The following is a 26,998-nucleotide window of genomic DNA, read 5'->3' as shown; positions in this document are numbered from 1 at the left end:
ATTTATTTTATTTCATTTTGTTTCAAATTTTAAACATGTAATTAAGTTTATATTGCAAGTATCAGCATTTTTTAAAAAAACTTTTCAGAGACCATGTCTTTGACAAGCCTGAGAGGAGAACCAATAAACAGCAACGTGAGAGAAAAGGGTATATATTAGTAATCCAACTATGTCAGCAAGAGGAGCAAAGCCTGCCAGGGAACATCACAGAATCAACGAATCTAAAATATTAGCCCATGTTGCAAAAAGGATTGAATATCGAGGACATAAAGATGACTGTAATAAAAACAAGGTCCAATAACACTGTATGGTTAAATGACAGACTATGATAGAAACAAAAGAAGAAAATGAGATCAAAATCTACCTGAATCACGAATGAACTTTTGGACACAGTGAAATATTTTATTATTCACATCAACAGACAAGGAATCATTTCCAAATACTAGTAGTAAGAGATGGGAGTGTACTATCGTCAAGTGATTGTATTGTAAAATATTGTTTAAGAGGCAATTTCTTGGCTAGCTGCTCATATTTTTTACATGCAAAAAAGAAATGGTATACATCTTCAATTTGTCCACATGAATAATTAAATATCTTGTAATTGTTTATTTTAATCAAGGTATTCCTATCCCCAGGGAGGAAGGATACTTCTTTACTTTATTAATAAATTCAAAAAGTCCGGCTTAAAATGAAACTTGAAAATTAACTCTTTTCATGTTACAATTTTCTTACCTCTCAATGTGCTTCAATGTTCTTTGAACTTCTCAGAAAGGTCTTATACAAAATCGAAATTTTTAAACCCCATAAAGTATTTTAAAATTATATATCTATAACATGTATAATGAAATTAAAGTTCTTTTAATCTTACCATAGATAGTCAAGTTTATTACAGGATGTGAAATTAGAAGTGATTTATAGTGTTTTGCTGTGATAAGTAATTTTTATACACTAAATGCACTGTAAAAAGATCTAAGTATAAATAGAAGAACTAAAATACCGTATATGTATAAAAAATGTGCAATTTCTGAAAAGCCTGGATATACCTATAATTTGTTTGTTGAAGTTTGAAGAATTGGTGTGGGTAAAAACACACTACTTTGAGAAATCAGATGTTTGTGAGCATTTTCAATTAGTAAATAACTGATTTTCAATATATGAGTACCGGAGTACCATATAGGCGTCGGAACCGGGGGGGGGGGGGGGGGGGGGGGGTTAGTGTACCCCCCACTTTTTTTTGCAAAGATAGAAATAAGACAGACATTAAAAATTTGGACATATGTGTACCCCCCCCCCCCTTCTACACTTTAAACAGGTACCTTACAGTTTAAGTCAAAAAAGGGTAGGCCTAATCTTGAGGTAATGTTTGTAGAGAAAAAATGGTACTGAAAGAAGTTAGATCCTAACCCCTGCCCACCCAACCCCCAACGAAATAGAATTCTCGTGTAGGGACAGTAGGCACATTTTTCTTTTTTCTGTGCTTGTCAAGTTTTTTGTAGGTTTGAATTTTTTTTCTCTACACTTACCCCCCCCCCTTTTTTTTTTAAATTTGATTCTGACGCCAATAAGTACTTATACAACACATGTTAATTTTAAAAAATGCTCTTATTTATCAACTTTTCATAAAAAACTTTCATTTATTTTATTCTCTTTAAATTTTTTTATGATAACACTTTTCTCGAACCTTTTCAACCATGTTCAACACAATCGGGATTGGAGTTCATTGTTATTGTGTACACTTCCTGTTCGGCGTGTCACAAGATTTTCCAAGTCACAGTGACAGTATTACAGCTCCATGTGGAGTGCAAAGTATCTCATTACATTTTGAGAGAGAAAATACATGTATTAAGAAGGTGTTTGTCAGAAACATTTAATACAGTAAGTGATCAAAGGTAAACAGATAGTTTTGAGTTGTCCGGTTCACACGTGCAACATATCATGATTGTAGGGTTTAGGCCTAATAGATTTACTTCCCGGATAATTTTGTAAAACTGTCATACCCATATACATATATATGGACACTTTATTGTTTTATTTTCAAGATGATGAGACTATTTTCAATATACTGTATTAGCGAGATTTATTTCGTGCATGCCTTGGTTTATTCTCTTTAGGCTTTGGAGAATCGGAATGGCAGACATCTCGACCCAACGACACCTCGGCCCATTTACATCTCGGCCCAATGACACCTCGGCCCAAGATTGAAGACAGGTCGGAAAACCTATAAGACATCTCAGCCCAAACGGAATTTCATTGAGAAATATATCATATTCAGAATTTGCAAGTTTTAAAATATGATGTTATTGAAAAAATCAAACAGAAAAAAACAACCTTACCGGTAATTAAGTTTCTTTATTATAGAAGCATCCCTGAGCAAATTAATTTAATCAAGAAATGAGAAAACATACATGTAATTAAGGTGCTTTATAAGTTAATTGCTAAACAAACAAAATATCGCGATGCTTTCCTTGGAGTTTGGTCAAGTTCGTGAACTACTGGTGACGATAGGGTGTTAAGTATGAGCAGCTTGGCTCCATTAAATATTATCTACATTTCTCATGAAAACATTCATGAAAGTTGATTAATGCTTTCAACTAGTTTGTACATTAAGAAAATTCATATAGACTTATTCTTTTAATTCTTGAGCTCTCCGCATTTACATTGTGCATTTCCACAGGAGATATGCGAGAAATGATGCGAGAAATGATATAACCACCCCCACCCCCCCTTTCCCAATTTGATTTTTACATAGATACAATTTTTAGAAAAAAAATGTAATCATGAGAAAGAAAAATTAACTATTTAATAATGTTAATATTATTTGTTCTATCACAAAAGTTTGCTTGGGCTGAGGTGTCTTTTATATGGGCCAACGTGTCAATAATTTTGGGTCGACATGTAAGGGCCGAGGTGTCAACCCTCACAGGCTGAGGTGTCGTTGGGCCGAGATGTCTGTCTACAGGCTTTGGCTATTCTCTTTTGAGAAGTGGACAAGCTTTCACCTACATCCAAATTCAATTTTAGCGAACTCCACACCCTCACTAATAATAATATCAAAATTTAATCCTCGCTAAACATTCTGCCTATACCTGTATACTGTACTTCTCATGTATCGAAAAATCAAACCAGGCTATTCTCTTTAGAGAAATGGACAGGCTTTGACCTTTTTGGATGTAGGCGAAAGCCTGGTCACTTCTCTAAAGAGAATAAGGCTGAATAAGGAGAATAATCTCCACCTTTTTGCCAGAAGACTTCGAAACAACATTATTGGTTATTCAATACACTCATTGACATTTGCCCGAATATTTATACCATGTATATATTTCAACAATGACTGAAAGCTATTTGAATTTCAGATGCTAATTACTTTGTTCCGAGAGTGCCAAGCCTTATTGAAAGTCCAAGCTTAGCTGGGAAATGTAATATTGTAAATTTTTCATATTTTCTTCTCCAGAACCACCTGGCCAATTTCAGCTAAACTTGCTGCGTTAAGTATCTTCAAATAAAGGGTTTTCAGATTTTTTCAAATAATTGGCCACATCCTTTTACAAGGAGAGATAATTCAAGAATTTTATGTCCTCAAGAAGAGCAAAGCATTGATTACCTGGTAGTCTTTTTTTATATGGAAACATATCCTCAGGTAATGTAGATTCAAGTGTGTTCAAATCATGACATCCTCTCCCTCGCTTTGGGGTATTGTAAGACCACCAAAGATAATGTTTTATCTGGGATTACGTAGGAAAAAAATCTTTAGAAATCTTCTCTAGAACACCAATGCTGTGATTTCATATTTATATGAAAGCATTCTCAGGTAATGTAGATTGAGATTTATCAAATTCTTGACTCCTGGGAGGTATGATGGGACCTCAATTTGTCATCTTATTTTTCCAGAGGAATTGATAGGGGAAAACGGAAGGGCCTCTTAGTGACTCAGGTGAGTGTTGTGGCCCACCGGCCTCTTGTTTAATTTTTAAAAAAAAATTTATTGTTCTAGGAGGAAGAATAGAAGTACACAGAGGAACATGGTCATCACAGACTGTCTATGGATTTTGTTGATGATTACTGTCCATTTGGTCGATGTCTCACTCTCGGACTGTAAATTTCCTGTACACAAAACAGAGCGAGATCTGCAGAAACGCATACAACCACTCGTGGGAAAAACGTAAGTAGGTTAAGGAACAACACTTGGGGATCACTTTAACTGGTTTCTGTTTGTTTGTTTGTCTGCCCATCCCTCTGTCACTCCTTATACTTTGCACAAATATTTTTTTTGGCACTGTGGCTTTACCATAAATATAGATCTTTTGACCCTTGAACTTGACTTTTGACCTTTTTTTTTTCAAAAAAGTTTATTGTGTCAATATACTGTATAATTTTTATATCAATGATACATTACATGTGCCTGGGTAGGGTTTGTGGTCTGTTTGCCATTAAAGATTTAAAAATCTGAAGAATTTCAGTATTGTAGTCCATTTGACCTTGACTTATGTCCTACTTTCCAAAAATACTCTGGACAATTGACTTATACAGAAGCTCATTTAGGACCTATCAAAAATATTTTTGAATTGGATATAACTAATTGTCAAATTTGTAAAAAAGAATTTAATTCATTGTAACAATTAATTTCTTTGAATTCATTCTAATGGTTTTAATCTGTTATGACAAATTTGTTGAATTCGTTATAACAAATTCTAAAATTTGTTATAACAGATTAAAATCGATATAACAATATCACAACTTAAGAATAATTTCAATTCAGTTTGATCAAGAAGGGACTTTTTTCCGGGGTGCTAGTATATTATTAATTAGGTTATATGCATGTTCTTTCTATTTTAACAGCTTCAGAGGCAAAGATGCATCACAAAAATATGACTATTTCTTTGGTGTGTGTACAGAAGCTTTAAATACAGTATCTGATGGTGGAACATATGGACTCTTACAACAAGACTTGGAAACAAACAAGTTTTATAAATTAGGAAAATATACAAATACAACAATCATATCAGGAGGTATGTTTTTGTTTTAGGTCACCTGAGTCACTCAGGTGACCTATTGCTATCCGTTTTCATCCGTCGTGTGTTAACATTTGAACATTTTCAGCTTTTTCTCTGAAACCACTGAACCAATTTCAACCAAATTTTGTGTACAGCATCTATGGGTGAAGGGGAACAAAAATTATGAATTTCATGGTCCCTGCCCCCCTGGGGCCTGAGGGGTGGGGCCAAAACCACTAAAATTTATGAAATCTTTAAAAATCTTCTTTTTCATTCCTGGACATCAAGCAGGCAAACTGTTAGCATGAATGTAATGAACATTGAGTCCTATACCAAAATTATGAAATTCATGGCCCCAGGGTGAGGGGTTCTGGTGTTAGGACGGGGCTCTATAGATTATATAGTGAAAATGCATTATTTCTTTGAAAATCTTCTTCTCTGCTCCTGGGTATTAAATAAACTAACTAAGTACATAGTTATGATGAGCAAGAGTGCCTCTTCCAAAATTATGAATTTTATGGCCCCAGGGTCAGGGGTTCTGGTGTTATGGTGAGGCTCTATTGATTATATAGTGAAAATGCATTAATTAATTCTTTGAAAATCTTCTCCTCTGCTCCTTGCAGGGATTTTCCACTGCCCCGTGTAGGGCCGAATTTAGGCCCCATTCCCAATTGCAAAAACCTACCTTTTTTCCCAAAATTTTACCTTATTTTTCCCCTAAAATTATTTGCGTTTAAAATTCGGTCGGGATCGGATTCCTTACAATTATACGGGATCAGAATTCTTAAAAAAAGTGGAAATCAAATGGCTATGCAGAAACGTGACATGTGAGAAATGAGCCACAATTTGAAATATTACAAAAAGACCTTGACAAAATGTAAAGGCAATAGGAGACTAACGGAGTTTTTTTAAAATAAGTTACAAAGTAAAGAATATCGTCAGGTGTTTCAAGCAATATGACAGTCTAGTATATCCATGAAAATAAAAATGGCGTCATTCCAAATTTCCTTGAAAACGAAATGAAATCTTACTTAGTTAAATTTGCTGTGCACAACCCGAGAAATAGGCTTACTAATTCTTCATTAGATCATTTAATGAGAATTTGCAGTTCTTCCACAAATGATGATGAATTAATATGATTAAATCAGGAAATCTTGAACCGAGCAATCACACTTTTTATAACACAAAAGAATAGAATGGTTAGATTTTAAGATTTTGTTTTGACAATAAACTTCATTCTGACTCACTAACTGTTAAATATTTATTGAAATATAGTCTTACATTAGCATATCAGAATTTCCCAATTTTTGATAAAACGTCGTAAAATTCCCAATTGCAAGGGCCCAGGCCCCATTCCCAAACTGGTGTGGAAAATCCCTGCCTTGGTATTAAATAAACTAACTAAGTACATAGTGATGATGAGCAAGAGTGCCTCTTCCAAAATTATGAATTTTTTGGCCCCAGGGTCAGGGGTTCTGGTGTTAGGGAGGGGCTCTATTGATTATATGGTGAAAATGCATTAATTCTTTGAAAATCTTCTCCTCTGCTCCTGGGTATTAAATTAACTAAATACATAGTTATGATGAGCAAGAGTGTCTCTTCCAAAATTGTGAATTTTATGGCCTCAGGATCAGGGGTTCTGGTGTTAGGGCGTGGCTCTATTGAATATACATGTATTGTGAAAATGTATTAATACTTTCAAAATCCTCTTCTCTGCTCCTGGGTAATAAATATACTAATTTAGTATAAAGTTATAATGCCTCAACCAAATTTGTGAATTTCATGGCCCCTGTGTCAGAGGTTTTGCCATTTGGTGTAAAGAGGGGTGTGGGGTGGGGTTGGTTGAGGGTTAATTATTTCATGCTCCCTGGGTCAGAGGTATCGGAGGGGTGGGGGTGAGAGGATTACATAGTCTGAAAATAAATTAATGCTTTGAAATCTGCACTTTGGTATTAATCAACCATTTATGATGAAATAAAATTTATGATAAATTTCCAAAATTTTTAAATATGTGGCTCCAGGGTCACTGGTTCCTTTGAAGTGTGGTGCACGACTGGTTTTGAAGTGGAAGTGCATTTTCTCTTTGTTACTCTGATTTACCTCTGGGTATTAAGAAAATAGAGTAAGCATGCAAAGTTTATAATTATGATAAGCAATGGTGCCTCTTTCAAAATTGTGAATTTCATGGCCTCTGGTTTAAAACCAAATTCAATTGTTGGAAAGTGGTTACATGATACTCACGTGACCTATAAGGCCTGTGGGCCTCTTGTTTTTTTTAAAACCTTTTTATATCACATAGGCCAAAGACTTAAGTGAGCTTTTCTTACCAAAATTTGTTATTGTTGATGTTGTTGTTGTTAACTTTTCACAGTTTCATTTTCTTCAGAACTATAAACTTCCTACAAAGCATTCTTCAGTAAATGGGTTTTCAAGTCTGTTTAAATGAAAGGGCACCTCCTCTTTGAAAAGGGAGATAAAAAGTGAAAATTAGGTGAGGTCATTGTAAGATATTGCTCTTATTAAGGTATGTGGAACCTTCCTAACATAGTGTAGAATGAAGTCTTGGCTGCCAGAAATGAGATGAGACCACAAGGGATCAACTTTAACATGGGAATACATGGGGGGAAATATTGTAGAATTTTGTCTTGAAGGACAGCAGGACCATGATTTGTGATATTTATGTATAAACATTCTAAGGAAATGCAGATGAAAAATTTATTCAAAGCATTGCTCCATTGGATAGGATGGGGCTAACATAGAGAATCAAATTTTTACTAGTACAAGACTGCAGATATAAAAATGTTAATTCTTCTACTCAAGATCAGGAGGGCTATGTGTTTTAATATTTAAAGATAAAATCATCCTCAAGTTGAGTAAATACAGATTTGTTTAAATCGTTGAAAATTGGATTAAAAAAAATAATATTGCAGATGCCATATCTACTAGTATTTCATATAATCATAACATTCACTTAAGTTTTAAAACAAGTCTACAATGGATGCATGGAAATTAAATAGAAATGCTTTGCTTACTTTAGGCGATTGGATGATCTTGGAGTACTTGGATGGGGAGGTGTATCATTCACACTGTGGTTCTGAGCCTCGTAGGGGGCGTGTCATGTTAAACTGTGATCGTAGTGTTAGTGTAGGGGTAAGACAACTCTTTCCAACTAACAATTTATGCTAAAAGCAATATGAGATGTATCTTTGATGTCAGAAATTTTTGTTGCAAAATTGTAATTAACAAAAACATTTATAGACTTCTATTGTTCATTGATTTCTTATATAATACTATACATGTACAATGTATATAAGAATGTTCAGAAGTCTTTCTTCTTAAACAATTTTATGCATTGTTTTAGTCTAGTTGATCATAAAAGTTTAATTTACACATACAAATGTAAATTTATCATAATTTTAAAATTTAGCAAATTTTAAAGCAATATGAGCTGCATTCCCAATCCCTGTAACTTTCTTAGTGTTAAAGCATGTGTTAAACATAAAGAAAAAGATGTGATGTCTTTAAGTAAAACAATATTTTATTGTTCCCTGCAATTGTCATGTACAACTTTATTCACTGCATTTCTTTGTTTTTTAGGAAGAGGATCTGATTGTTTTAGAGGAAGAGAACAACAAAACTCAGGATTGTTTCTATTTATTTGAGATGAAAACCAGCGTGGTGTGCCCCGAAATAATCACCGTCAGCCTCAGTGTGGGCACCATTCTTATCATTGTGTAAGTACTGTCAGCATTAGTGTGGGCACCATTGTTGTCATTGTGTAAGTACTGTCAGTCTTAGTGTGGGTACCATTGTTATCATTGTGTAAGTACTGTCAGCATTAGTGTGGATACCATTGTAATCATTGTGTAAGTACTGTCAGCATTAGTGTGGGTACCATTGTTATCATTGTGTAAGTACTGTCAGCATTAGTGTAGGCACCATTGTTATCATTGTGTAAGTACTGTCAGCCTTAGTGTGGGTACCATTGTTATCATTGTGTAAGTACTGTCAGCATTAGTGTGGGTACCATTGTTATCATTGTGTAAGTACTGTCAGCATTAGTGTGGGTACCATTGTTGTCATTGTGTAAGTACTGTCAGCCTTAGAGTGGGCACCATTCTTATCACTGTGTAAGTACTGTCAGCATTAGTGTGGGTACCATTGTTATCATTGTGTAAGTACTGTCAGTATTAGTGTGGGTACCATTGTTATCATTGTGTAAGTACTGTCAGCATTAGTGTGGGTACCATTGTTATCATTGTGTAAGTACTGTCAGCATTAGTGTGGGTACCATTGTTATCATTTTGTAAGTACTGTATGTCTTAGTGTGGGCACCATTCTTATCATTGTGTAAGTACTGTCAGCATTAGTGTGGGTACCATTGTTATCATTGTGTAAGTACTGTCAGCATTAGTGTGGGCACTATTCTTAACATTGTGTAAGTACTGTCAGCATTAGTGTGGGTACCATTGTTATCATTGTGTAAGTACTGTCAGCATTAGTGTGGGTACTATTGTTATCATTGTGTAAGTACTGTCAGCATTAGTGTGGGTACCATTGTTATCATTGTGTAAGTACTGTCAGCATTAGTGTGGGCACCATTGTTATCATTGTGTAAGTACTGTCAGCCTTAGTGTGGGCACTATTCTTAACATTGTGTAAGTACTGTCAGCATTAGTGTGGGCACTATTCTTAACATTGTGTAAGTCCTGTCAGCATTAGTGTGGGTACCATTGTTATCATTGTGTAAGTACTGTCAGCATTAGTGTGGGTACCATTGTTATCATTGTGTAAGTACTGTCAGCATTAGTGTGGGTACCATTGTTATCATTGTGTAAGTACTGTCAGCATTAGTGTGGGTACCATTGTTATCATTGTGTAAGTACTGTCAGCATTAGTGTGGGTACCATTGTTATCATTGTGTAAGTACTGTCAGTATTAGTGTGGGTACCATTGTTATCATTTTGTAAGTACTGTCAGCATTAGTGTGGGTACCATTGTTATCATTGTGTAAGTACTGTCAGTATTAGTGTGGGCACCATTCTTATCACTGTGTAAGTACTGTCAGTATTAGTGTGGGCACTATTCTTAACATTGTGTAAGTACTGTCAGCATTAGTGTAGGCACCATTGTTATCATTGTGTAAGTACTGTCAGTGTGGGCTTAGTGTGGGCACCATTGTTATCATTGTGTAAGTACTGTCAGCATTAGTGTAGGCACCATTGTTATCATTGTGTAAGTACTGTCAGCCTTAGTGTGGGCACTATTCTTAACATTGTGTAAGTACTGTCAGCATTAGTGTAGGCACCATTGTTATCATTGTGTAAGTACTGTCAGCCTTAGTGTGGGCACCATTCTTATCATTGTGTAAGTACTGTCAGCATTAGTGTGGGTACCATTGTTATCATTGTGTAAGTACTGTCAGCATTAGTGTGGGTACCATTGTTATCATTGTGTAAGTACTGTCAGCATTAGTGTGGGTACCATTGTTATCATTGTGTAAGTACTGTCAGCATTAGTGTGGGTACCATTGTTATCATTGTGTAAGTACTGTCAGTATTAGTGTGGGTACCATTGTTATCATTGTGTAAGTACTGTCAGCATTAGTGTGGGTACCATTGTTATCATTGTGTAAGTACTGTCAGCATTAGTGTGGGTACCATTGTTATCATTGTGTAAGTACTGTCAGCATTAGTGTGGGCACCATTGTTATCATTGTGTAAGTACTGTCAGCATTAGTGTGGGTACCATTGTTATCATTGTGTAAGTACTGTCAGTCTTAGTGTGGGTACCATTGTTATCATTGTGTAAGTACTGTCAGTATTAGTGTGGGTACCATTGTTATCATTGTGTAAGTACTGTCAGTATTAGTGTGGGTACCATTCTTATCATTATGTAAGTACTGTCAGTATTAGTGTGGATACCATTGTTATCATTATGTAAGTACTGTCAGTATTAGTGTGGATACCATTGTTATCATTGTGTAAGTACTGTCAGCATTAGTGTGGGTACCATTGTTATCATTGTGTAAGTACTGTCAGCATTAGTGTGGGTACCATTGTTATCATTGTGTAAGTACTGTCAGCATTAGTGTGGGTACCATTGTTATCATTGTGTAAGTACTGTCAGCATTAGTGTGGGCACCATTGTTATCATTGTGTAAGTACTGTCAGTCTTAGTGTGGGTACCATTGTTATCATTGTGTAAGTACTGTCAGTATTAGTGTGGGTACCATTCTTATCATTGTGTAAGTACTGTCAGTATTAGTGTGGGCACCATTGTTATCATTGTGTAAGTACTGTCAGTATTAGTGTGGGTACCATTGTTATCATTGTGTAAGTACTGTCAGCATTAGTGTGGGTACCATTGTTATCATTGTGTAAGTACTGTCAGTATTAGTGTGGATACCTTTGTTATCATTGTGTAAGTACTGTCAGTATTAGTGTGGATACCATTGTTATCATTGTGTAAGTACTGTCAGTATTAGTGTGGGCACCATTCTTGTCATTATGTAAGTACTGTCAGTCTTAGTGTGGGCACCATTCTTGTCATTATGTAAGTACTGTCAGTCTTAGTGTGGGCACCATTGTTATCATTATGTAAGTACTGTCAGTATTAGTGTGGGCACCATTCTTATCATTGTGTAAGTACTGTCAGTCTTAGTGTGGGTACCATTCTTATTTGTGTAAGTACTGTCAGTATTAGTGTGGATACCATTGTAATCATTGTGTAAGTACTGTCAGTATTAGTGTGGGTACCATTGTTATCATTGTGTAAGTACTGTCAGCATTAGTGTGGGTACCATTGTTATCATTGTGTAAGTACTGTCAGCATTAGTGTGGGTACCATTGTTATCATTGTGTAAGTACTGTCAGTCTTAGTGTGGATACCATTGTTATCATTGTGTAAGTACTGTCAGTATTAGTGTGGGTACCATTGTTATCATTGTGTAAGTACTGTCAGTATTAGTGTGGGTACCATTGTTATCATTGTGTAAGTACTGTCAGTATTAGTGTGGGCACCATTGTTATCATTGTGTAAGTACTGTCAGCATTAGTGTGGGTACCATTGTTATCATTGTGTGAGTACTGTCATACCTTTTGTGGGCAGCATTCTTATATTGTTAGTATGTACTGTTGTACTGTCAGCCTTAGTATTACAGTTGTTTCACCATTCTTGTCATTATTTAAATAAAAGGGAGATTTTGAAAAACAGCCAAGAGAGACAAAGGGGTTGCATTACCAATAATGTAATGAATAAAATACATGAAAAAAGGGAGGGGGGTTCATACCCTAAATAGCAGTGACTAAATGCAGGAAATACATATCCATTTCATGTAAATCAAAGGACCCATTCCCAATTGAAAGTTGATTTTTTCTCTTCTTAGAATTAAGGGAAAAAATTTCTTAATGACAATCAGAAAAACTGTAGTAAGACGTAATCATGTCATAAATACTTCACATTCATATTTGCATCAGTATTGAAAATTCCCAGTGTATAGTGTTCATGAGATATAATTTTAGCCAATAGTACATCCTCCATTGCGTTCATGCAGTTTAAAGCTATAAAATCTTGAGGAAGGGATTTTTTTAATATGAAGTAAAGCAGTTATTTATTGAGAGTGGATCTCTTTTTGTTGACAGGTTTCTCTGTGTTGTGTCATTGTATCTCGTTTTGGGATGTGCATACATGAGGTTTGTTCTTCATGCCAAAGGAAAAGAACAGTGCCCTAATTATGAATTCTGGCAGGACTTTGGAAATCTTCAAGCTGTAAGTGCTCAAGTTTTCAGCTCTGCATTTAAAATACAAGAAAGAAAGAATCCTTCTTCTCACTCTCTGTTTGTCTGTCTGTCTATATATTTTTAGGTCACCTGAGTAAACTCAGGTGACCTATTGCTATCTGTTTTCGTCCGTCGTCGTGCGTTAACATTTGAACATTTTTAGCTTCTTCTCTGAAACCACTAAACCAATTTCAACCAAATATGGCATATAGCATCTATGGGTGAAGGGGAACAAAAATTGTGAATTTCATGGTCCCTGCCCCCCTGGGGCTTGGGGGGTGGGGCAAAAACCACTAAAATTAGTGCAATCTTTAAAAATCTTCTTCTTTACTCCGGGACATCAAACAGTCAAACTGTTGGCATGATTGTAATCAGCATTGAGTCCTCTACCAAAATTGTGAAATTCATGGCCCTGGGGTCAGGGGTTCTAGTAATAGGGCGGGGCTAAACAGGTTGTATAGTGAAAATGCATTCTTCTGCATTAAATAAACTAACCAAGTGCACAGGTAAGTTGAAAATGACCATCTTTTCCAAAATTGTGAATTGCATGGCCCCAGGGTCAGGGGTTCTAGTGCCAGGGCGGGGCTATATAGATTATATAGTGAAAATGCATAAATTTTTTGAAATTCTTCTTTTCTCTTTGTGGGCATTAAATAAACTAACCAAGTGCATAGTTATGCTGAATAAGACTGCCTCTTCTCAAATTGTGAATTTAATAGCCCCAGGGTCAGTGGTTCTAGTGGTAGGGTGGGGCTATATAGATTATATAGTGAAAATGCAAAAATTCTTTGAAATTCTTCTTCTCTGTTCATGGGCATTAAATAAACTAACCAAGTGCATAGTTGTGTTGAATAAGGCTGCCTCTTCCAAAATTGTGAATTTCATGACCCCAGGGTCAGGGGTTCTAGTGTTAGGGTCGGGTGATATAGATTATATAGTAAAAAATGAATTATTTCTTTGAAAATCTTCTTCTTTGCTCCTGAGTATTAAATAAAGTAACCAAGTACATAGTTATGTTGAATAAGGCTACCTCTTCCAAAATTGTGAATTTATGGGTTGGGAGTTCTGGCGTAAGGGCAGGGCTTTATTGATTATACAGTAAAACTCGGTTATAGCAAAGTCCTGGGGACCTGTAAATTTTATTCGCTATATCCGTAATTCGTTATATCCGTATAACGAATTCGTATAACCATATATAGCGAATTCGCATTATGCATGTTCTCTTTCAAGTATTACTACCAAATATGTTAGTGAAGCAAACATTACAAAACATATCTTCGATAACTAAGTTTTTCTTATGAATTGAATTTTATATACAAATACTTAAAGGAAATAAAGTAAGTTAAATTTATCATTTTTTTATAATCTTTGAAAGTTTGTTATAAAAGATGTAAATTTCATTATATTAAACCTCAACGGGACTCAAAATCAGTTCGCTATATCCGTAAATTCGTTATATCAGAGTTCATTATAACCGTAAAATTTTACAAGGATTTGTAAAGAATTTTGCCGGGGACCCAGTAAAACTTCGCTTTATCTGTAAATTCACTATATCCGAGTTCGTACTAAACAAGTTTTACTGTATAATGAAAGTGCATAAATTCTTTAAAACTCTTCTTTTCTGCACCTGAGTATTTTTAAATCAATGAACTATGTACATACATGTAGGTATGAGGAGGAAGGATTTTGAATTTCAGGGTCCCTGGGTTAGGGCTTCTTGTGTTAGGGCGGGGCTCTAATGTTTATACAGTGAAAATGCTTGAATTCTTTGAAAAATCTTTTCCTTTGTTGTTGGGTATAATGCCAATGATCTTAGTATATATTTCTGACAAAAAACCTGCTTCTTCCAAAAATGGTTAATTTCCTGGCCCCTGGGACAGAAGAGGTTCTTGGGGGGGGGGGTGGTAACATAGTCTGAAATAATTTAATACTTTGAAATCTGCACTTTGGTATTAATCAACAGCATGATGAAATAAAATTAAAAAAAAATTCGAAAATTTTGAAAGATGTGGCCCCAGGGTCAGTGGTTCTTGTGGAATGGGGAGCTCGACTGTGGACCCGCCCTAACACAAGAAGCCCTGACCCAGGGGCCCTGAAATTCACTAAAAGTGGAAATGCATTTTCTCTTTGTTACTCTGATCTACTTCTGGGTATTAAGTAACCAAAATAAGCATGCTGAGTGTATAATTATGATAAGCAATGGTGCCTCTTTCAAAATTGTGAATTTCATGGACTCTAGTTTAAAACATAAATCAAATTCAATTGTTGGAAAGTTGTCACATGATACTCAGGTGACCTATAAGGCCCATGGGCCTCTTGTTTTCATAATGATATGCTTAAAACTACATGTATTATTGAAGTTAGAACTCTTCCTGTAGTTTTGTTCTCTCTAAACCTTCAAAACTTTTAGTCTTTCTTGAATAAAACTTGATAAAAGTTTTGAAAACATTTATAAAATCATTTATTATATTTTCAACAGTGAAATACTGTAATTTATTACATTTTTACCCGTGAAATACTGTAATTTATTCATTGAATAAAAATGATATCCTGTCACGGTGTGAAAGGATATCAAAATGATATCCTGTCACAGTGTGACAAATATCAGAAATGCGGGAAAACTCTTGATTTCCCTTCCCATAACGAAGATTGCTGTAAAAAAAATCTTCCTTAATTTGACATAATATAAGATAGAAGGAAATAAATAAACCATTCTGACAGCGAATAAAACTGTCAAAATTACCAAAAATATGTTGCCAAATTCATGTTTACATTGTTTTCACCTCACTTAGCTATGACGTCTCAACTGCTCAACTATGACGAAAACTCAGTTGATGATGTGGGTTCTTTTAATTTGTGAAAGTTATGATTATAGATGGATAAACAACCCTACAAAACATGTAAACATAATAAATATTTCATAACATTAACATAGATATACATTTATCACAAATTATTTCATAAGCATAAAATCTATATTACACTGATATTTCTATTAATTTACTCATTATCACTTCATGAATTTTATCAAAGGGAAATAACTCTTATTTCTCTATATTTCAGCATATGCATAAAAACTCAAGTAAATTCACATAATTTACCAAAAATATTTACAGTTCTCAAAAGTATGTAATAATATAAATAAATACCAAGTTGTGGACCTAGGCTGTCCTCTAAGAATAATAACTGGGTGTCACGTCCAAACCATATCTGACCTATATCATACAACATATGGTTGTATTGACTAAATCTTACAATATATACAATATTTACATATTCCTTAAGGTCAGATCTCATCATAAAGCATATTTCATATATCAGTGTAACTTTAAAAACAGATCTTTAGATTTATATTCATTTAAACCATTTACTATATGATTTTACACATTTTCATTAACTCATCAAATACTATATTTCATTCATACTCATTCATTCAACGAAGCAAAGTGTTAGTAAAAGAAAATAAAGAACTTACTGTAATCAGGTCTTATGTCCAGTCAACACTATGTATATTCAAACTATATGTAAATCAGACAATTATAATAAGTTAGCGCTCTGGCTTATGGCTAGATTCAAAGTGAATTTAAAAATAACAAAGGAAAACTCACTAAGGAATTTGACCTCAATGACCTACCAATAAAAACTCCCCATAACAAGAATAGCCAATCGACTATGCTTGACCTAGACTGGTTCTCCTGAAAATACCTGAATGAATTAAAGAGTTCTAACTAAGAAAAGATAACTCTAAATCTAAAATAAGTACTACCATGCAGTGTGTGAAGTAAGTTTAATAAATTTGATTATCAAATGGAGTTTAAGTTTAAATTCATATTTATTTATTTATTTATGGCAGTAAGTTTGTTTATTAAGTTATTTCATATTTAATTTATTTACAGTTTAAAATAACAAATAACCCATTATTACAAACTCCCTCCTGTTGAAAAAATGACGTCCCCGTCATTTCGTTCTGAAATTTAAAAACGTGATTAAAATAATGATTGCATTTTACGTCTTCATGATATCAGCAATCAAATTGATAAAAACATTTTCGTACTTTTTGTCTGACATTGCTTACCAACAACTGTACAACTGCCTGTTCTGTAATGTAAAGGTCAAGGTCAATGGAGAAGATAGGTATTATTTATCTACTACTCTTCCTTCCACTCTACTTTCACTTTCACCAACTTCTGATTTTATAGCATTGTAAAAAAAAAATCTATGAAAAAGACATGATAGAGTATTAAATAAACACACACAGGCCTGGAATAATTGAAAACAAAATAATAAACAATGTGATTGTAAATGTGAGTGCTCAAATACCAACTACAAACAGCTGTTCATAGTAAAAATGAAAAATCAGCTGTTCGGATAACCACGTGGTTTATATGCCAACAATTGATAATAAATAGGTCAAATATTTATTCAATTGCAATGTTTGTCTCTGCTTTCTTACCACACGTAGTCTGGTAGCGAAGTCTTATATTGTATGTCCATGGAACCATCCACTTTAGTCCAATGAATGATATAACACAATCACAACACTGTTACAGGCCTAATGTTTATAAAGGTAACTTCCGGCAACTTCCGGTATGGGCTGTGACGTCATCTTTCGGCGGGATATTCAAACATCCATCGTTGGGCGCCAAATTTTGTAACCGGGTTTCCCAAATAATTAGACGAAAACTCAGTTGATGATGTGGGTTCTTTTAATTTGTGAAAGTTTTTTTTTTTTTTTTTTTTTTTTTATATATATAAATTTTATTTCCCAGACCTATGCTATAACATAAGAATTCCCTACTCAAATATTTATGGCAGTTGCCAGGGATGGGGCCCTGACTAAACTCCATCTAAATACAATTACAAAAATTAATTCTATATCACCTCGCAGGATGATTATTAATATTGTAAGACAGACAGCGTACATAAGTAATAATAGTTATATTGGTTTTTTTTTAAACATATAATGTTTATAAAAGAAAGGTTTTTTATATATCTAAAATATACCGTATATACTCGCCTATAAGTCGGTCCGCCTATAAGTCGGTTGTATTTTTTTAAGTTATTTGGAAGGGATTTGCCATTGACCCGCTTATAAGTCGGTACCATTTTTCGCAAGAATCAGATGACAATTTCTATATATATGCTATGATGTTTTACCCTAATTTTTAATTAATTTTTTAAGAAATGAAGTTTAACTTTAAATCGTAAAAGATAAATACTGCCCTCTTAAGATTAAAACTGATATATATTATGTATAATCTTATAATACATAAATAATATAATGTATCCATACCTTGTGTAACGATAGCTGTTGAAAATGATTATAGAATACTATGATTTGCCGACTAGAAAAATACCTGTCTTTTTATGACTCGCCTATAAGTCGGACATAGACTTTTGAACTAAAATTTAACTCCCAAAATACCGACTTATAGACGAGTATATACGGTAAGTAATTGAAAACATTATTATATTAATTTTACAATCAAAAGATAAGAGGAGTATATGAATACACATTCCCATTGCTGTCTAAAGGGGAGATCACATACACTCGCTCAGTCCTTGGGTTCCCCTTCAGCAGCACTACTAGGGGGACTGAAACCGCTAGTAGCGGGAATTATTAAACTTATTAAACTAAATTTTAAATGTATTATTGATATACATATGTGTATTTACATACAAATACAATTTACAGTAATTTTGTAAACTTATCAATGATATCAACATTAAGTGAATAATTACAACATTTAATTACTTTGCCCCAAAATACTGTGGATTTTTTTATATGATGTACGTAAAATATTATATTCAGTTTCATCAAGATTTTCTATTCTACAGAACATTTTGTATTTATATATCTTTAATGCAATAAAGGAAATGAAATTATTCAAAAAATATGTTTTCTTATTACATTCTAAGTAAAAACCAATAATAATGTCTTTCCATTGAATTTTAATTTTCAACACAGTGGAAGCTAGATCCCAGATATATTTAACATTTCTACATTCAAAAATAAGATGTTGCATGTCTTCTACAACAGAACAGATAGAACACTTATCTGAGATTTCTTTTTTCCATTTTACCATAAAGTTTTTACAACAAAGTAAATTGTGTAGTAATTTGTAATTGAAATCTGCAATGTTTTTATCTACAGCTAATTTAATCTTTTGTTGATAAATAGATTTCCACATTTCTTGATTAACATTGAATGTTTCTCCAAGTAAACGCTGATGTTTTGGCGGAGAAAATTTCTTACTCAAAAGGACATTATAAAAAAAATGACACTTCTTATTTTCAATCTTACAATAGTTTCCATGAAAATTAAAATATCTTTTGTTCTTTATATTAATAAATCTATATTGTTGATATCCATTTTTCTCTCTAATATATTTAAAAACAGAGTAGATTATTTTATATTCACACAATATATTTGACTTTTTTTGAATTTCTTCTCCTATATTTCCGATAGTTTTAAAACCAGCATCTGAAAACAGGTCTTTTACATATTTTATATTTTTAACCCAGTGTTTAAAGAATATCGTTTTCCCCTTAAATAAAAAGAGTCTATTATTCCATATTGGTTCTTGTAGAATTTCATTTATATTCATCTTCTTTAAGTCAGGAAGTTTTTTACATTGATTAAAATAAATAAAAATTTCTTTATAAAACAATGGTAATCTTTTATATGGGTCAGTCGTTTAGACCACTGCTATTGGTTTTTAATATATATTCAAAATTTACATTATATGTCTCTAATAAATTCTCAAGGTGAGAGTGCAAAGAGTTGTGATCAGCATTATTTATAAGGCGTGGTATCCAAGCAGCTTTTAATGCTTGAAACTTAGTAAGTACGTCAACTACTCCAATCCCCCCTTCTTCTATTTTGCCAATTAATGTATTCCGTTTAATCCTGTCTCTGGAGTCCTAAAGGAAATTGAAAATTAATTTATTTATTTTTTTAATTCGTTTTCTCGTGGAATAGGTAAGATAGACGCAATATAGATGAATTTACTTATACCTAAGCTGTTTATTATTTCAGTCTTGCCAAAAATTGTGAGTTTTCTTTTTTTCCATGATTCAAAGAGTTTTTGCATATTTTCGCATTTATCAACCCAATTTTTTTCTATAGCATTCATCTTTATTTACACCTATGTATATGCCCAAACATTTAAGAGATGAAGTATTTACTTTTATACCTTCTATTTTTTCTCCGATACGACTCAATGCTCCTGTCAAGATGCATTCAGTTTTATCTATATTCAACTTGGATCCGGCGTAGTTAGAGAACTCATGTATTGTTTTAAGACATTCTTTCATTGATTCCACATTTTTTAAAAATAATGTAAGATCGTCTGCGTGATGTACATGTTTATATTCTTTACCCCTATCTGAGAGTTTTATTCCAGAAATCTGGTCGTTATTCTTGATTTTTAGAGCTAGAATATCAGCGACAAATAAAAATAATATCGCTGAGATCGGACACCCCTGTCGAATTCCCCTTGACATCTTGCATGTTTTAGATACCCATCCATTGTTTTTTAATCGAAATACATGTACTGGATTTTTATAAAGAATTTTCATCCATTTCAAAAAGTTTGTTTTAAGGTTAAACTTTTCTAAAGTTTTGAATAGAAAATTCCATTCTATCGAATCAAAAGCCTTTTCAAAGTCTAAAAATAGCAATATCCCATCATTGTTACTTTCTTCACAGTATTCTATTATATCTAAAATCATTCTAGCATTTTCACCAATATATCTCCCTTTGATATATGCAGATTGATTTTCATTGATTACATGTATATTTCCAATAATATTTTGCAGTCTTTTTGCAAATATAAAAGCAATTATTTTATAATCAGTATTAGTTAAACTGATTGGGCGATAGTTTTTTAAATTTTTTTCATCGCCTTTCTTATATAAAAGAGAGATAACTGCAACTCTCTGTGAAAAACTCATTTGTTCATTTTCAAAAATATTTTTCAATGCTTCGTAAAATAGAAGTTGTATATCTTCCCAAAAACATTGATAAAATTCATTTGTGAGACCATCTAACCCGGGCGATTTGTTAGGTTTTAGATTAAACACTGCTTCAGAACATTCTTCTAGAGAAGGAAATTGTTCACAGAACTTAGCATCGCTTTCGCTTAGTGTATTTTCTAGTTCAACTGAAGATAGATAATTGTCTATGCCATCGTCAGATATATTATTTGAAGCGTATAGATTTTCATAAAAGTCACACATAGCGCCTAAAATGTCATCCGTAGTCTCTATATTATTGTTATTTATCTTTAATTCTTTTATGACATTTTGTTTTTGTCTACTTTTTTCTAAATTAAGAAAAAATTTTGAACATTTTTCACCTTCTAATATCCATTTTGATCGTGATCTTACAAAGGCACCTTTCCACTTTTTGTCATAAAGCTCATCTAATTCTCTTTCTATTTTGCGTTTTTTGTTCATGTCAATATTTTGAAAATCTGATTCTTCTATTTTATCTAATTCCTTTTCTAATAAGTTAATTAAAGTTATGATTATAGATGGATAAACAACCCTACAAAACATGTAAACATAATAAATATTTCATAACATTAAGATAGATATACATTTATCACAAATTATTTCATAAGCATAAAATCTATATTACACTGATATTTCTATTAATTTACTCATTATCACTTCATGAATTTTATCAAAGGGAAATAACTCTTATTTCTCTATATTTCAGCATATGCATAAAAACTCAAGTAAATTCACATAATTTACCAAAAATATTTACAGTTCTCAAAAGTATGTAATAATATAAATAAATACCAAGTTGTGGACCTAGGCTGTCCTCTAAGAATAATAACTGGGTGTCACGTCCAAACCATATCTGACCTATATCATACAACATATGGTTGTATTGACTAAATCTTACAATATATACAATATTTACATATTCCTTAAGGTCAGATCTCATCATAAAGCATATTTCATATATCAGTGTAACTTTAAAAACAGATCTTTAGATTTATATTCATTTAAACCATTTACTATATGATTTTACACATTTTCATTAACTCATCAAATACTATATTTCATTCATACTCATTCATTCAACGAAGCAAAGTTAGTAAAAGAAAATAAAGAACTTACTGTAATCAGGTCTTATGTCCAGTCAACACTATGTATATTCAAACTATATGTAAATCAGACAATTATAATAAGTTAGCGCTCTGGCTTATGGCTAGATTCAAAGTGAATTTAAAAATAACAAAGGAAAACTCACTAAGGAATTTGACCTCAATGACCTACCAATAAAAACTCCCCATAACAAGAATAGCCAATCGACTATGCTTGACCTAGACTGGTTCTCCTGAAAATACCTGAATGAATTAAAGAGTTCTAACTAAGAAAAGATAACTCTAAATCTAAAATAAGTACTACCATGCAGTGTGTGAAGTAAGTTTAATAAATTTGATTATCAAATGGAGTTTAAGTTTAAATTCATATTTATTTATTTATTTATGGCAGTAAGTTTGTTTATTAAGTTATTTCATATTTAATTTATTTACAGTTTAAAATAACAAATAACCCATTATTACAATGAGCCTATGATTGTATTACAAAAAGACAGAGGCAAAGGAAAAAATCAAAGAACTTTGTTTAAAAATGTAATAAACAGAAAATTCAATGTTTTGTAGTTGAATATGGAATTTATTTCATGAGTGAGACAGGATTTTTTTATATTTTCACTCGTGAAAATATCAAAAATCCTGTCCCACTCGTGAAATAAATTCCATATTCAACTACAAAACATTGAATATCCTCTATTTATCCATTGAATAAAAGTGATATCCTGTCACAGTTTGAAAGTATATCAAAATGATATCCTTTCACAGTGTGACAAATATCAAAAGTGCGGTAAAACTCGATTCTCCTTCCGATAACAAAGAATGTTGTAAAAAATACTCCTTGGTCCTTAAACCACCCTTACATTGAATAAAATTGCCAAAGATTCGCCAAATATGCTGTTGAAATCCTTGTTTACAACGTTTTCAATCTCACAACATTTAGGCTAGGTATGACGTCTCAACTGCTCAACTATGACGTCATGTACATGTAGCCTAAGACAGAGTAAAGGAAAAAATCATAGGAAATGTAATAAACAGAAAATTCAATGTTTTGTAGTTGAATATGGAATTTATTTCATGAGTGAGACAGGTTTTTTTAATATTTTGCTTCGCACTCGTGAAAATATCAAAAAATCCTGTCCCACTCGTGAAATAAATTCCATATTCAACTACAAAACATTGAATATCCTCTATATATATGTAAAACTAGAAAAGAAATGACTTCAGCCCTAGGCGCCACTTCTAGGCTATGTAGAAATCAGATCTGTAGAGATACTGTCTTTTCAGAGAGTTCTGGTTAAAATGTTTTATATTTGTTTGAAATCCATATATGTACTTAATACATGTGTAAAAAATATGTTGTAGAAGAACAGGTTGATTGAAACAAAATGTTGTTGATTATAAGCCTTGCTTTACAGTGAACACATATGTATGTGTATTCTGTACAAGACATAGATCTAATTGTCCTAAGAGAATCCCTTTCTACCACAGGATGGCTGCAATCTGGTGTGTCGGTCCAAGCAGCCCCCAGGGTCCCGGTCATATAAAGGCATCGGTGATGACCAGTTGGAGGGGGATGATGAGAGAGATGACCATCTCTTACCCATGTGATGTCCAATTACTGACCAAGCAGTCACATATCTTTTATGTGTATAGTGTTAAAGGTTTTCACACATTCCTAGCTTTTCAATGCATTTGAGAAGTTAAGCATGATGGTTATAATAATCAACAAGTATTATAAACTGTAAATGTGGATATTTATATAAAGGGAAAATGTTCAATGGATTCACTGGTTTTACACAGAAGCTTATAGCCATGTTAAATTTCCTTGTATTATGGTAAAAAAAAAAATATGCTTTTGATAAATGGTAGCTGTAAATGCAGGATCATTAAAAGCAAACTTTATCCATATGATAAATAACCACTTTTACAGTAATTTGAGGATAACTTTTCTTCACCATAATTTTTGTGTGAAATGAATTATCCTTGTGAAATACTTGAGTATAGTTTATTTTTCAATTTAAGTTAATCCCTTTCCAAAGTTGAAGCTTTAGTGTGTGGTATAAGTTGTCTATTTTACAAAATATGTTGCAAGTCTAAAACTGCATAACAAAAAAATAATGCATCATAAATAAATATTCTCATAATAATGTGTTTCAGCAGGGCTGGTCAAGTAGTTGTAACACATTAAGAAATATATTGTAAATGTGAGTTATACATGTAAACAAATACTCAGTATGGAAATTATGTACATGTAATGAGGTTTGTGAAATTACTTTCAACAATTAATTAAATCTAAAAATTCTGAAGATTTTAAGATCAGTCTTTGTATTTATTTCATGTGTTGATGAATAATCTTTTACATGAGATTCAAGTCAAAGTTTTATGATTGTGGAATAGATAACTAATTTCTGAAATGTTTATATGGTTTGAGCAGACATTTAGAGTTCTTTCTTGTTTTAAGTTATCGATTGTCATTTTTAAGTGTGGCATTTTTGAATGAATTCTATACAGCAGTGCACTTTGGATGATTGCAAAATTGTATTTTTTTTATATAAGCCTTTATGTAGTGCTTTGGAGTTTAGTGCAAAAAAAGTGTAAGATACATTCAATATATTTAAAGAGTGATTAAGTTTAACATTGCATGATTGGGTTCCAACAACTTACGCTCGCCATTCCTTACAATTGAATGAATGTGTACAGGTGAAAACAAGGTGCTTTGATAGATTAATCCTCCATTTTCTGTTCGCTTGGATGTGGTTTGTATAAAATGAATAATTTAAAATTATTCCTCCATGAGTGGAAGTCTTGAACAAAAGATGTGAGAAATTTCTGTGTAAATACTCATTCAGTAAGTGCTGTGTAAAGAAATGTGCTATCTTTATATTTTATTAAAGAGTTGATATTTTTTATGTGTATGTATGGGTGTATTTTTTGGTCTAAAAACTTGATTCTTTAAATGTATAATTTAATAATAAATAATGATTTGTATCATTTTAATTATTTTATTTGGATTTGGTCCATGACAGTGCTTCTATTTGAATATTAAGGTGCACTTAGTGTGTCTGCCTCGAAGCTGTGTTAATTTTTCAGTTTTTGGTGCAAATAGACCGCTGTATTTCTCATGCAGAGTTTTAAAATGTACTAACTTTTCATATCGGAAATTTCATAGTTTTCATTTCTTACATTTTAATTTAATGTTTTTATCTCCATAAAATACTCTTCCAGTAATGAAAACATAATTTAAGACTTTCATAGTACAATTCTCAGTTAACTTCGGACTTTCAGTATCTCAGTGCTACGTAATAAGTTGTCAAATTGCGAATAGATTCTCATTGGTTAAGAAATTAATAACATCAGGAAATTTAAATTGTTGTTGACAATGATGAGATGACTTAAGCCCAACCTCTTTGCCCTCCTAGACCCTATATTGGATAATTGCTACACTTGTTGACATTTGCAGGTATTTCTATCCCATGTATATTTCAACAGTGAATGAAAGCTGTGTAAATTTCAGACACTAATTATAAAATATTGAGAATGCCTTGGCTTACTGAAAGTCCAAGGTTAATTAAGAATTGTACTAATAATTTTAAATAGAATAACTCATTGATATCCAATAGAAATTCAATGCAGTGGACATTGAATTTAGTGTACAAAAATGCATGCTCAAATTTAGACCATTACTTGGCACTCAGGGTTCTTTACTGTCCCAATGCCTACCGTAACACAGGGCTTCATTTTTTAAGGTCTCATCCAATGACCCGCAACTTTCACTTCGAAGTTGTGAGAACTTGATGAAGGAACTATTGCTTCCAATTTTATTATCAACTTAGATCTGTTGCATCTTGGATTCAAACACATGACCTTACCATCATGGATGGGAATGAAAATAAATGTGTTATTGAAACACTGATGCCCCCATGAAAGCTTATGGCAAAAGTTTTCAAATGCAGTTCAAACTCCCAGGTCAAGGTGAAAAGATTTTACCCAAAGAAAGGACTTGTGTCAATGAATAGACTTGTGAAATATGAACGACGAAATATTAGCCATTTAAAAGTTACCTCCAAGGATAAAGTTTTTGAAAATGAGTCAAACTGGTACGTCAAGATCAATATAAGATTTTTTTTAAAAAGTAGGTCAAGGTTGAAATGATTATATCCAAAGAAATGACTTGTCATAAGGAATACATCTGTAAAATATAACAGCCATAGTTCTTCTTTAAAAGTTAAGGACAAGGTTAAAGCTCATAAAAAGTCGGTCAAAGGTTTAGGCAAAAAATTCTTATACGGATGGAAAGGTATTTTCATGTATACGAAGATGAAGTATTTGAAAGCACTTAAGTCGAATGTCCAAAAGAAGGTTTTGTTATACGGAATAAAATATATGAAATCCATAGCTCCAACCAATCAAAATAGGCATGACGGTCTAACTTTTTGCAGCCAAACAGCTAGACAGATGGACGGGCACGTCTAACTAAAATGTTTGATAACAGGGACATAAAAATATTTCAATATCTCAATATCTCTTTTTTTAAAGGATCAATGGTCCAAAAAATATGAAACTTTAGAAGGTGAAATATAACTGGTGATGTTGAATCTAAGGTCCCAAGAATATGAGTTATGTGGGGAAAATCTTCAAAACTTCATTCTCAAGAACATCAAAATCATGAATTATTAATGATAAAGCTGGCATCCTTCTTTTTGTTTAAATTATGGTCCCTGTGTATAGGATGGGAACACAATTAAAGTGGTCAATATTTTGTATAAGTATATAAGTTTATTTGGATAGAAAATTGACTTGGGGCCAAAGTAACCTAGGCAAGCGTTTTGGCCCATTGGTCTCCTGTCTTGAAAATTTTATATAGAAATGTAATTATTCTGAAATTTCCGAGGTGGAGGTGGGGTGGTTAAGAATATATATTTTTAACCTAATAGGGTTTAAAGTAGTCTGTTTTAATTTATTGATCTTTTAAAAAAAATTAGTCGTTCCGGAGAATTGACTTCGTATGGAGTATGATCTCAGGGTGGCCGACTCGGACCTGGGAGAAAACAATCCACTCAGGCAGGTATAACGACATCCGGCGGATCTCGCATCAGCTCGTTGATAGGAA

General features: G+C 32.9%; 1 protein-coding gene across 3 annotated transcripts in view; it reads left to right on the top strand.

The window, feature by feature from the left end:
- LOC134280953 (cation-dependent mannose-6-phosphate receptor-like) overlaps positions 1–24,876 on the top strand; it is a 47,414-nt gene extending 22,538 nt beyond the window's left edge. Inside the window, exons 1-7 of one of the 3 annotated variants that reach the window (XM_062763410.1) lie at positions 1,756–1,889; positions 3,992–4,159; positions 4,837–5,006; positions 8,029–8,141; positions 8,589–8,725; positions 12,635–12,761; positions 23,377–24,876. In XM_062763410.1, coding sequence (XP_062619394.1) covers positions 4,020–4,159; positions 4,837–5,006; positions 8,029–8,141; positions 8,589–8,725; positions 12,635–12,761; positions 23,377–23,496 — 807 coding nt within the window. In that variant the 5' untranslated portion in view covers positions 1,756–1,889; positions 3,992–4,019 and the 3' untranslated portion in view covers positions 23,497–24,876. Of the gene's footprint in view, positions 1–1,755; positions 1,890–3,991; positions 4,160–4,836; positions 5,007–8,028; positions 8,142–8,588; positions 8,726–12,634; positions 12,762–23,376 lie in introns of those variants that run through there. The other 2 variants (XM_062763403.1, XM_062763417.1) reach the window with 2 other exon arrangements.
- The last annotated feature ends 2,122 nt before the right edge of the window (positions 24,877–26,998 follow it).

Source organism: Saccostrea cucullata, unplaced genomic scaffold, assembly GCF_032062105.1.
Source record: "Saccostrea cucullata isolate Sc308-1 unplaced genomic scaffold, CSIRO_AGI_Scuc_v1 ctg105, whole genome shotgun sequence".
Taxonomy (NCBI): domain Eukaryota; kingdom Metazoa; phylum Mollusca; class Bivalvia; order Ostreida; family Ostreidae; genus Saccostrea; species Saccostrea cuccullata.
The sequence above is the reverse complement of the archived record's forward strand: the minus strand, read 5'-3'. Positions and strand labels throughout refer to the sequence as shown.